We start from the raw sequence: 12,886 nt of genomic DNA, 5'->3' as shown, positions 1-12,886 counted from the left end.
GTAGACATTCAATTAGACCAGCACCATTTATTGAAGATGTTATTTTTTTTTCATTGTATGGTTTTGGCATCTTTGTCAAAAATAAGTGTGTGGGTTTATTTCTGGGTCTTCTGTTCGGTTCTATTGATCCACCATTCTGTTTCTATGCCAGTACCATGCAGTTTTTACTATTGTTGCTCTATGGTACAGCTTGAGAGTAGGGATGGAGATACCTCCAGAAGATATTTTTTCATATTTAATTTTTTTATTAAATTGTATGCATTTGTCTATTTTGTGTTTCTTTGTTTTTTGTATGTGTGTTTGTATACACAATGAATATGTGGGGGTCCAGGGACTAGTTCTCAGGCATCAATTCTTTCCTTTTACTTGATATGGAAGCAGGCTGGTTGTCCCACAATCTTCTACACAGATCTCTTGACTCCATCTCCAATCTCACTGGAGAAGTACTGGCATCCTAGATGCATGCCACTCCATTCACCTTTTAAAAAAATTCTTTATTAATTACACTTCATTCACTTTGTATTCCCCTGTGGTTCCCTCTCTCCTCCCATCCCAATTCCTACCTTTCTCCACCATCTGCATGCATGCCCCTCCCCAAGTCCACTGATAGGGGAGGTCTTCTTTTCCTTCCTTCTGATCCTAGTCAATTAGGTCTCATCAGGAGTGGCTGCATTGTCTTTTTATGTGGCCTGGTAATGCTGCTTCCCCCTCAGGGGGAGGTAATTAAAGAGCAGGCCAATCAGTTCATGTCAGAGCCAGTCCCTGTTCCTATTACAATGGAACCCACTTGGATACTGAACTGCCATGGTCTACATCTGTAAAGGGGTCTTTAGGTTATCTCCATGCACAGTCCTTGGTTGGAGTGTCAGTCTAAGGAAAGACCCCTGAGCTCAGATTTTTTTGTTCTGTTGCTCTCCTTGTGGAGTTCCTGTCCTCTCCAGATCTTACTGTTTCCCACTTCTTTCCTAAGATTCCCTGCACTCTGCCCAAAGGTTGCCCATAAGTCTCAGCATCTGCATTGATAATCTGCAGGGCAGAGCTTTTCAGAGGTCCTCTGTGTCAGGTTCCTGACTTGTTCCCTCTTTTATCCTTCTTCTGATGTCCATCCTCTTTACCTTTCTGGATAGGAATTGAGCATTTTAGGAAGAGTCCTCGCTCTTATTTTCTTTAGGTGTACAGGTTTTAGTGGGTTTGTCCTATGTTGTATGTCTATATGAGTGAGTATATACCGTGTGTGTCTTTTTGCTTCTGGGACAACTCACTTAGGATGATCTTTTTCAGATCCCACCATTTACCTGCAAATTTCATGATTTCCTTGTTTTTCTTTGCTGAGTAATATTCCATTGTGTAGATGTACCACAATTTCTGTATCCATTCCTCCACTGAGGGGCATCTGGGCTGTTTCCAGCTTCTGGCTATTACAAACAAAGCTGCTACAAACATGGTGGAGCAAATGTCCTTATTGTGTACTTGAGCCTCTTTTGGGTATATACCTAGGAGTGGTATAGCTAGATCTTGAGGAAGCGCTATTCCTAGTTGTCTGAGGAAGTACCAGATTGCTTTCCAGAGTGGTTGTACAAGTTTACATTCCCATCAGTAGTGGAGGAGGGTTCCCCTTTCTCCACAATTTCTCCAGCATGTGCTGTCACTTGACTTTTTGATCTTAGCTATTCTGATGGGTGTAAGGTGAAATCTTAGGGTCGTTTTGATTTGCATTTCCCTTATGACTAAGGACGTTGAGCATTTCTTTAAGTGTTTCTCTGCCACTTGATATTCCTCTGTTGAGAATTCTGTTTAGCTCTGAACTCCATTTTTTAATTGGATTATTTGATTTGTTGCTGTTTAACTTATTTAGTTCTTTATATATACTGGATATTAGACCTCTGTCAGATAAAGGGTTGGTGAAGATCCTTTCCCAATCTGTAGGCTGTCCTTTTGTTCTGACAACAGTGTTCTTTGCCTTACAGAAGCTTTTCAGTTTCATGAGGTCCCATTTATTGATTGTTGCTCTTAGAGGCTGTGCTGTTGGTGTTCTGTTCAGGAAGTTGTCTCCTGTACCAATGAGTTCTAGGGTCTTCCCCACTTTTTTTTTTTTCTAGCATATAAAATGTCTGGTTTTATGTTGAGGTCTTTGATCCACTTGGACTTCAGTTTTGTGCAGGGTGATAAGTATGGATCTATTTGCATTTTTCTACATGTAGACATCCAGTTGGACCAGCACCATTTGTTGAAGATGCTATCTTTTTTCCATTGTATGGTTTTGGCATCTTTGTCAAAGATCAGGTGTCCATAAGTTTGTGGGTTTATTTCTGGGTCTTCTGTTCGGTTCTATTGATCCACCATTCTGTTTCTATGCCAGTACCATGCAGTTTTTATAACTGTTGTTCTATAGTACAGCTTAAGATCAGGGATGGAGATACCTCCAGAAGATATTTTATTGTAGAAGATTGTTTTAGCAATTCTGGGTTTCTTGTTATTCCATATAAAGTTGAGAATTTTTCTTTCCAGGTCTGTAAAGAATTGTGTTGGTAATTTGATGGGAATTGCATTAAATCTGTAGATTGATTTTGGTAAGATGGCCACTTTTAATATGTTAATCCTGCCAAGCCATGAGCATGGGAGGTCTTTCCATTTTCTGATATCTTCTATTTCTTTCTTTAGAGACTGGAAAATTTTATCATACGAAGTCTTTGACTTGCTTGGTTAGAGTCATACCCAGGTACTTTATATCCTTTGTGGCTATTGTGAAGGGTGTTGTTTCTTTAACTTTTTTCTCAGCCCTTTTGTCTTTTGTATACAGGAGGGCTACTGATTTTTTGGAGTTAATCTTGTATCCAGACACTTTGCTGAAGGTATTTATCAGCTGGAGGAGTTCCCTGGTAGAATTTTTGGGGTCATTGACGTATACTATCATATAATCTACAAATAGTGATACTTTGACTTCTTCCTTTCCAATTTGTATCCCCTTGATCTCCTTTGTCTTATTGTTCTAGTCAGAACTTCTAGAACTATGTTGAAGAGATATGGAGAGAGTGGGCAGTTGTACCTTGCCCCTGATTTCAGAGGGATTGCTTTAAGTTTCTCTCCATTTAGTTTGATGTTGGCTATAGGCTTGCTTTATATTGCCTTTACTATGCTTAGATATTTGCCTTGTATCCCTGATCTTCCAATACTTTAAACATGAGTAGATGTTGGATTTTGTCAAATGCTTTTTCAGCATCTAGGGAGATTATCATGTGTTTTTTTTTTCTTTCAGTTTGTTAATATGGTGGATCACATTGATGGATTTCCGTATATTGAACAACCCCTGCATACCTGGGATGAAGCCTACTTGGTCATAATGGATGATATCTTTGATGTGTTCTTGTATTTGGTTTGCAAGTATTTTGTTGAGTATTTTTGCATCAATGTTCATAAGGGAGATTGGCCTGAAATTCTCTTTCTTTGTTGGGTCTTTGTGAGGTTTAGGTACCAAGGTGACTGTGGCTTCATAGAATGAGTTTGGTAGTGTTCCTTCTGTTTCTATTTTGTGGAATAGTTTGAAGAGTATTGGTGTTAGCTCTTCTTTGAAGGTCTGGTAGAATTCTGCACTGAAACCATCTGGCCCTGTGTTTTTTTTTTGATGGGAGACTTTTGATTACAGCTTCTATTTCCTTGGAGGATATAGGATTATTTAATTGATATACCTGGTCTTGATTTAGTTTTGGTAAGTGGAGTCAATCAAGAAAATTGTCCATTTCTTTTAGATTTTAAAATTTTGTGGCATACAGGCTTTTGAAGTAAGACGTAATGATTGTTTGGATTTCCTCAGTGTCTGTGGTTATGTCCCCCTTTTCATTTCTGATTTCGTTGATTTGGATGGTGTTTCTCTTTCTTTTAGTTAGCTTGGCTAGGGTTTGTCTATCTTGTTGATTTTCTCAAAGAACCAGCTCTTTGTTTCATTGATTCTTTGAATTGTTTTATTTGTTTCTAATTGATTTATTTCAGCTCTGAGTTTGATTATTTTCAGCCATCTACTTCTCTTCGTTATGTCTACTTCTTTTTTTCCTAGGATTTTTAGGTGAGTTGTTAAGTTGCTTGAATGAGCTGTCTTAAATTTCTTCTTGAAGGCACTTAGTGCTATGAACTTTCCAGTTAGCATGGCTTTCATTGTGTCCCACAAGTTTGGGTATGTTGTGCCTTAATTTTCATTGAATTCTAGGAAGACTTTAATTTCTTATTTCTTCTCCGTCCCAGCTGTCATTTAGTAGCGAGTTGTTCAGTTTCCATTTGTGTTTAGGCTTTTTGCTATTTCTGTTGTTGTTGAGGTCCAGCTTTAGTTCATGGTGATCAGATAGGATACAAGGGATTATTTCAGTCTTCTTGTATCTGTTGAGGCTTGTTTTGTGACCAACTATATGGTCTATTTTGGAGAAGGTTCCATGAGGTGCTGAGAAGAAGGTAAATTCTTTTGTATTTGGTTGTAAGGTTCTGTAAATATCTGTTAGGTCCATTTGATTCATGACCTCTGTTAGAGACATAGTTTCTTTGTTTAATTTCTGTTTTGTTGACCTGTCCTTTGTTGAGAGTGGGGTGTTGAAGTCTCCCACTATTAATGTGTGGGGATCCATGGGTGATTTAAGTTTTATTAATGTTTCTTTTACAAATGTGGGTGGCCTTGTATTTAGGGCATAGATGTTCAGGATTGTGATGTCTTCCTGGTGGAATTTTCCCTTGATGAGTGTGAAGTGTCCTTCCCCATCTCTTTTTATTAATTTTGGTTGAAAGTCTATTTTATCAGATATTAGAATGGCTGCTCTTGCTTGCTTCTTGGGTCCATTTACTTGGAAAGCCATCTTCCAACCCTTTATGCAACAGATTGCTGGGTCCTGTTTACGCATCCATTCTGTTAGTCTGTGTCTTTTTATTGGAGAATTGAATCCATTGATGTTGAGAGAGATTAATGACCAGTGGCTGTTAGATCCTTTGAATTCAATGTTGACTGTAATCATACAGTTGTGTGCTTGGTTGCTTTTTGTTCTACTATAGTGAGGTTAGTTATTTCCTGTGTTTCCTTGAAAGTAGCTAGTTTTCTTGGGTTGTATTTTCCCTTCTAGTGTCTTCTGTAAGGCTGGATTTGTGTGTAGGTATTGTTGAAATTTGTTTTTGTCATTGAATATCTTGTTTTCTCTGTCTGTGAGGACTGAGAGTTTTGCTGGGTATAGTAACCTGGGCTGACATCTGTGTTCTCTTAGGGTCTGCATGATATCCATCCAGGCCCTTCTGGCTTTCATAGTCTCTGTTGAAAAGTCAGGTGTGATTCTAATGGGTTTGCCATTATATTTTACTTGACCTTTTTTCCTTGCAGCTTTTAGTATTTTTTCTTTGTTCTGTATACCTACTGTTTTGATTATTTTGTGGCCGGAGGATTTTCTTTTCTGGTCTAATTTATTGGGTGTCCTGTAGGCCTCTTATGTTCTTATTGGCCTCTCTAAGTTGGGGAAATTTTCTTCTGTGATTTAGTTGAAAATATTTTCTTGTCCCTGGAAATGGGAATCTTCTTTTTCCTCTATTCGTATTATTCTTAGGTTTTGTCTTTTCATGTTGTCTTGGATTTCTTGGATGGTTTGTTTCAGGGATTTTTTAAGAATTATTTTCTTTGATTGATACATCAATTTCTTCCAGTGTATCCTCCATACCTGATATTCTTTCTTCCATCTCTTGTAGTCTGTTGGTTATGCTTACCTCTGTAGTTCCTGTTTTCTTTCCTAAGATCTTTCTCTCCATGATTTCCTCCATTTGTGTTTTCTTTAATTTTTCCAATTTTATCTTCAGATCTTGCACGGTTTTGTTAATTACCTTCATCTGTTTGACTGTATTTTTCTTGAGTTCCTTCACCTATTTGTTTGAACATTCCTCTGTTTCTTTTATTTCTTTCAGTGATTTAATTATTTCCTCTGTGAAGGCCACAAACTGTTTGACTGCATCTTTCTGTATTTCTTTATGGAAGGCCATAGTCTTTTTGACTTTATCTTCCTGTATTTCTTTACAGATGGCCACAATCTGTTTGTCTTTGTCTTACTCTATGTCTTTACGAATGGCCCTAATCTTTTGATTTTATTATCTTCTATTTCTTTACAGATGACCATAATCTGTTTGACTTCATATTCCTCTAAGTCTTTATGCATTTAGTTGTTTCCTCCATTAACCTATTCATAAGCATAGATGTAAGGTCATCTTCTTGAATTTCACTTATGTTAGGGTATCCAGAGCTTCTTGCCCCTGGATAACTGGGTTCTGGAGATGCCATATTGCTTTGCTTTGGTTGTGCTTTTATGCTGGCCTCTACCTATCTGGCTATCTCAGGTGTTGTCTGTTAATTTCTGGTGCCTGCTGGAATCCTAGGGTGGGGAGAATCTCCCTGACAGGGTTCTGAAGGAGGCCTTCTCAGCTTTTTGGGAATGGTCAACTGAATGGCAGTGCTTTTCAGGAATTGTCACAGTTCTCCTCAGGTGTATGGACCTGTGGTAATTGTGGTGTTCAGGAAGGCTCTTCTCTCATCAGGAGAAGTCCTAGAGACATCTACCCTGCTGCTGGATTTCTTGCTTTGAATTTAATGAACTGGTGCTTCTGCTCTTATGTTGTGTTTGCTGGGCAAAGCCCTCTTGAAGAACCAGGGAGCCCCACGGTTTCATCAGTTTAGCTATGGATAACTGGTCGCACCTTGGAGCAGTATCTGAGGACTGCTCCAGTGGCTCTCAGGCTTCTGTAGGTCTGAGGTTGGAGCTGTGTGCCCCAGTACCCTAGCCATAATCAATGGCAGGTGAGCACGGCACTCATGCATGCAGTAGAAGGCCAGAGCCGAGAGCCTGTGGGAACCCAGAAACTTTTCTGGAGCTGGTCTCCTGAAATTGGACCTGATGTTTCCCCCACTGTGGGGTTTCCTTCCAACAGGGACACCCAGACTGTGTTGTTTTGGTGTCCACAGCTGTCTGGGATAGCGAGTAGCAGGCATGTGGCTCTGCCTTGCTGGTGACTGGATGACTGGGGGCCTGGGGGCCTGGGCACCTGCAGGAACTCAGGAGCTTTTCCAGAGAACTTTTTGCTGTGAGGGAGGGTTGTCGGCTGAGTGCTCTGAGGTCAGACCTGCTGAGTGTGTGGTTTCCACCCGACAGAGAAACTCTCAGTCTCTGGTGCCCTGGGGCCCTCAGTTCTGTCTGGGATGGTGAGTTGGGCCCCCAAGTAGGACACTGTGCTGGCAGCTGTGCACCTTACTCTGGGCATGTGACTGGGCACCGCCAGACCCTGGGTCCTTTTCCAGGGATTGTCTGGGTGACCTGAGGTTGGTGCTGATTGCTTTCTGCACCGCAGGGTTTTCTCTCGACTGGAAATCCCTGTCTCTAGTGTTGTGGGGTCCACAGTTCAGTCTGGGATGATGATCAGAGCATGCCGTCATGTGGGTCTAAGCTGGTTACTGAGCACCTGACAGGAACGGGGAACTCTTCTGCAGTTTAGCTGGGTGATCTGAAGCCGATTGATTGAATCCCACACCATGGGGTTTCCTCTCACCTGGGAAACACGATCGCTGGTGTTTTAGGACCCAGAGTTCCATCTGCTGGACACTGTCCAGACCCTGCTGTGCTGCTGGTCAGAAAGAGTGTTCTCCTGGTGCTGCCATCTTGGATCCACCCCCCACAACAGTATTTCTTTAGAAATGGCAGCTTAGTGCAAGTCCCTATGGAACGCAACATGTACCTCAGTGGCAAAAGTCACTAATGTACCTGTGCATGAGGCTGTGTTGGTGAGTACTAAGGGAGTGTCTAGGAGAGCCTGGCAATGTATTGCTGCTATTGAGGTGCTTGGCATCAGAAAATGCTATAGTCCATTGCATATCAGGTCACTGGGGACCAGAGTAGTACCTACCACCCTGATGGCTTCCACCTTCCCCATTGGTTCTTAGCACTCTATATGCTTTACAAATGCTGACCTCTTCATGGTTGCTGCTTCCTCCTCCTCTTCTCTTTCTTTCTCTCTCTCTCTCTCTCTCTCTCTCTCTCTTTCTTTCTTTCTTTCTTTCCTCCTTCCTTCCTCCTCCTTTCTTCTTTTTCTCTACTCTTTTACTTCATGTTCTAATGGGACTCTTGGATCTTCCCTCAGGTTACTTTTGATTATGACTAAATAATTGAGCTGTTTTGCGTCGTTAGATGACAGTGGTATTTTCTTCCCTACAACCATACATCATTTCTTCCTCCATCTTCTCATAACAGCATTTATACTATTGGTTTACTGATCACCTACACGACTGCACAAATGTTAAATGTTAATTCCTTCTTTAAAAGACCTATTTCCAAATATAGTCACATTAAAAGGTGTTACGGCTTAGGAATCCAATATTCAAATTTGGATGGAGACACAATTTTGTCAATAATGGATATGTAATAAAAATTTATGTTCTTTGTAGCAGCTTAAACACACACACACACACACATCAGTTCTGAAGAAATTCCATCTTTTATAATAATTCCACCTCTTAAAAATTATTTGGTTTGCCAGGCATGATGGTGCACACCTTTGATCCCATTGGCTGACCTCTGAGTTCTAGGTCAGCCTGGTTTACATATTGAGTTCCAGGACTGCCAGGGCTATGTAAAGAGAGCCTATATCAAACGAAATAAAACAAAAATATTTTGGCTTGTAGTGTTAGTAAACAAATAATTTTTATAATAAAAATTTCACTGGCCATTTAAAAACAGATATTGCTATGGCATGTTTTATATGTCATTATTGTTTTGGTTGGAGCAAAATACTGCAATCTAAAAAAAATGCACAGCCAAATAATCAGTAATTAAATGATATATGCATACCTGACAACCAAAGATAAATAGTATTTCCTAGATCTTCTTTAAACTCATCATTGAAGAGGCTACTGGATTCTGGAAATGATTCCTGGAATGCTGCATAGATGGCTTGTGCCAAATAATCAGGATACATCTGCCCAAATGGAGCCATGTTAGGTGACCTTCACACTTTATGTATAATAAATAATAACAATATAAAAAAGATTATTTTGTGTAGTATATATGTCCCTTTTCTTCTTTTAGCTTTCATTTGAGCATTTTATTGCTTGTTTTCTGTAACTATAATTGAGGAATATGAGCAAAAAACGGTTAAAAACGAGTCTACCTGGTAGCACTTTACAAACATTCCTGAATAAAGAATAATATTAACAAAACAGAGTTTGACTAGCTCTTTCTTTTTTAATGTAAATTTCAAAATTTTTTCTAGAATTTCACCAGAGTACTGCATGCATAGTTTCCATCCCTGTTCCTCTCCTCCAATTCCTTCATTGTCCCTCCCGCTTCCTCTCGTGTGTGTGTGTGTGTGCGTGTGTGTGTGTGTGTGTATTACTGATTGAGTCTGTTTAATACTGTTCATCTATGTGTGTGCTCAGGACTAACCACTTGGGATTGGAAAACCTATCAGGGGACTCCTCCTCAGCTAGGGGTAAAGCCTTATAAAAATTTCTGTGTCTACACTGGTATGTCTACTGATATTCTTAATATGCAGGCCATGTTTAGGAAACCATATCCTTTCCCTTCTCCTGCCATGTTTAGAGGACACAGCAGATACCCTGGCATTCTGGCTTCTATCATCTTAGGTGTAGGGTTGCACTGCAGATGTACCACATGATCACTAACTGTTTTTAACCAGTTTTGTATCTCTGTAATAGTCTCTGCTACAAAAAGAAACTAATTTGATGAGTAGTGATAGCTACATTTATCTGTGGGTATAAGGTACATTTTGAATACAATTAGAAATATTGATTTAGGGAGATGGCAGTAGTATGTTTAGATCCGTTACCACTTCACCCATGAGTAATTGGCTTGACTAGCTGTTGATTTCATTTAATCTCACTATGTTTATCTTCTAGAAAATGATCTAGATGGTGACGATAATATAAAGCATATTTTAAAATATTTATTACTTATTCACTTAAGTTTATATGTTATAATCCGTATTAAGTATTAAGACTACAGTTGGATATCAGCAAAATTACAGTACTACCAAGTTTCTGTTGCTATTGTGAGGCCTCCATTTTCCTCTAGTCTCCACCCTAGCAATGCTTAGTTCTTGTGTTCTGGAAGAATTCAGAAGAGACGTAGTAAACCAGTCAACAGTTTAATTGGAGCAAACGAGGAACCAGGCTGCACTCTTGAGTGAAAGAACAGGCTGCGCTGAGCGCAGCAGTTCCCCCTGATCCTAGTAGGCACAGAATATGTAGTTTTCCTCTCCCTATTATTCCCCTACTTGTGCCTGCTCTAGGATAGGGACTTTTAGGGAAGGGCTAAGCTTTGCTTAGAAGCCCATTTTATATAGAATTAAGTCTGTTATTAAGTGTATGTACAATATTCAAGGATATTTGGCTAGTGAGATGGGTTAGGAGGTAAGCCTGACAACCTGAATTTGATCCTTGGCACCCATGCTACACGGGGAAAACTGATTTATGAAAGATACCCTCTCACCTCTACATGTGCCACACGTATTCACGCTCTCACATGCACGTGTGGAAACAAGGCAGTAATAATAATTTTTTTTAAAGATGCAAGAATATTATAGAGGCTTAGGCACCTCTCATGTTGCAAAGTTCCTTAGGAGGAAGGGTTACAACAATCTGCACATGCTTCCCTTGAGTGGAAGTCTATGGCTGACTTGATCTGACCTAGCTAGCATGGTGCACTATTAGCTTTTGTGTCTTTTACCTGCAGCTGGGATCTTGGGCTGGCTTATCCAAAGAGACTACCACTTTGTAGATCTTGTCAACCAGCACTGTTCCTGCTACATCCTATTGCAGATGGTCCACTGGCCAGCTCCTCTCAAACTATGCTCCTTCTTAACAGCCCATCTTTCAGATGCTCTAGCCACTACATTTCTCTTGTGAAGAGAGAGCAGAGTTTTATATTAAAGACATATATCACTATAGTGGTACTCTGAGTTTGGATAACTACTGATAATCATAAACTAAGGCCCCATTTGATTAAAGTTTAGCATTAAAGGAGTCCTTAGTGGTCGCTGTAGTGTACCAACTAATGAACCAAAAGATGCACATGTTCTAATCCTTAGTACCTGTAAATGTCAGTTAGAATGAAGCTCAACTTACTGGGAAGATTAGAGCATTCTAGATTATCTTGTGGATTTTAACTGTAATCACAAGTATCATTATGAGGGAAGCTGAGAAGAGTGACCACAGAAGCGGAGAAGGCAATGTGACAGTAGAAGAGAGAGTGCAGTGATGGTCAGAGGAAGATGACACCAGAAACAAAAAGAAAGAGAGGATGAATCCCCTGGGGTTTCTAAAGAAAGCAGCATTGTCGATACTTTAATTTTCTTGGATTGCTGGCTTCTATAAAAAATTAATTTCTACTGCTTTAAACAACTAGGTTTATTATAGGAAGATTTGATTGGACTCACTAGCAATTTAATATGACATGACTTATTAACATTTAAAAGCTTAGGCCTATTGGTGATAGACTCTCAGCATCTAAATTACCCCAATTATTCTAGCCCATGACCAGTCACATGGTTAATTCTTTACCTCTTTGCTCAGCCCTGATACATCTGTTCCTTCCTGTGTCATGCTGGTAAATCTCCCTCATCTGCCTTATTCTTCTAGATACCCGCTCTCCACCTTCCCTTTCCTGACCAGCCATTGGCCATTAGCACTTTATTTCAGCCAACAGGCTAGTGAGAAGGAAAAATGTTTACAGACTATGAGGCCAGTGGTGGGCAATAAGAATGGCTACCAGGGTCAGCTAGTACTCAGCTCTCCGCTGGCACAGAGACAGCCTTCGCACATGTACCCAAACAGTTTACTGTAATTTGTAGTTGCTCATATTCTTATTTTAAAGAAATAGTGCTCAAATTTTCTTTTGCACATGGCAGGAAGGCGGATGTATGAGGGAAAGTATTCTGGAACATATTGGTGTATCTAATTTTATTTAGTGAGCTATGAATATCATCATTACCCAAATAGGTCACATATTATCAGTGGCCCATAAGTTTTATTGATAGTTAAAGCTAAAATGTTAAACAGATTGAATAGATTGAGTAAGAGGGAATTCTGAAGTCCTGTGTGTGTGTGTGTGTGTGTGTGTGTGTGTGTGTGTGTGTATGGTGATTACAAAAAGATGGTTAGATGGTTTTAGTTTCTTTTCCTGTTTCTGTGATAAAATGCTCTGACAAAAGCAATTTAAATGAGAATAAGCTTATTCTGGCTCAGAGTTCCAGGGTGCAGTCTATCACAGTAGAAAAGTTATGGCACTGAGGGAGCTGGTCACATGCCATCCACAGTCAGGAAGCAGGACATGAATGCTGGTGTTCAGCTTGTTTTCTCCATTCTATAGACTCCAGGATAGCAGCCAATGGGATGGTATTCCCCTAGGGGACAAGCCTTTCAAACTCAATTCCCAGTCCACTCTAGTTTTCTTCTACCACACTTTAGGAAAGTGTAAGGTAAACCAAGAGTGAACGTAAATATTTGATGAATTCTTAAATTTGGAGTTATTTATATTTTCATTAAGGATATTTCATGTTCTGTCCAACAATGTGAAAACATTTATAAATTCCAAAATGCTTATATACTTATAATTTACAGATTGCTAAAGCAATAAGATACTTGAATATTTGTGTTTTGAAATGATAAGAATTAACATTTAAAATACTCAGAGTTCCCTACATCTTTCCCATTTTACCAAAACAACATTATTTTGATGAACCTTATTAATTAATATAACAGAAAATGAAAACAAAAATTTAGTTCATAGCTTCTTTATTAATTATAATATAAACTAGTCAGTTTCTCTTAAATGGATTAAAAGATTTATAATAAAGTAAAAGAAAAATGATATTT

General features: G+C 39.4%; 1 protein-coding gene across 1 annotated transcript in view; it reads right to left on the bottom strand.

Moving 5' to 3' along the window:
* The window catches only part of Fam227b (family with sequence similarity 227 member B), a 184,372-nt gene that overhangs the window by 120,676 nt on the left and 50,810 nt on the right, over positions 1–12,886 (bottom strand). Inside the window, exon 9 of the mRNA XM_060372159.1 lies at positions 8,844–8,970. Coding sequence (XP_060228142.1) covers positions 8,844–8,970 — 127 coding nt within the window. The remainder of the gene's footprint in view (positions 1–8,843; positions 8,971–12,886) is intronic.

The sequence above is a fragment of the Meriones unguiculatus genome, chromosome 18, assembly GCF_030254825.1.
Source record: "Meriones unguiculatus strain TT.TT164.6M chromosome 18, Bangor_MerUng_6.1, whole genome shotgun sequence".
Classification (NCBI taxonomy): Eukaryota; Metazoa; Chordata; class Mammalia; order Rodentia; family Muridae; genus Meriones; species Meriones unguiculatus.
Note: the sequence above shows the minus strand (reverse complement) of the source record. Positions and strands in the feature narration are given on the sequence as shown.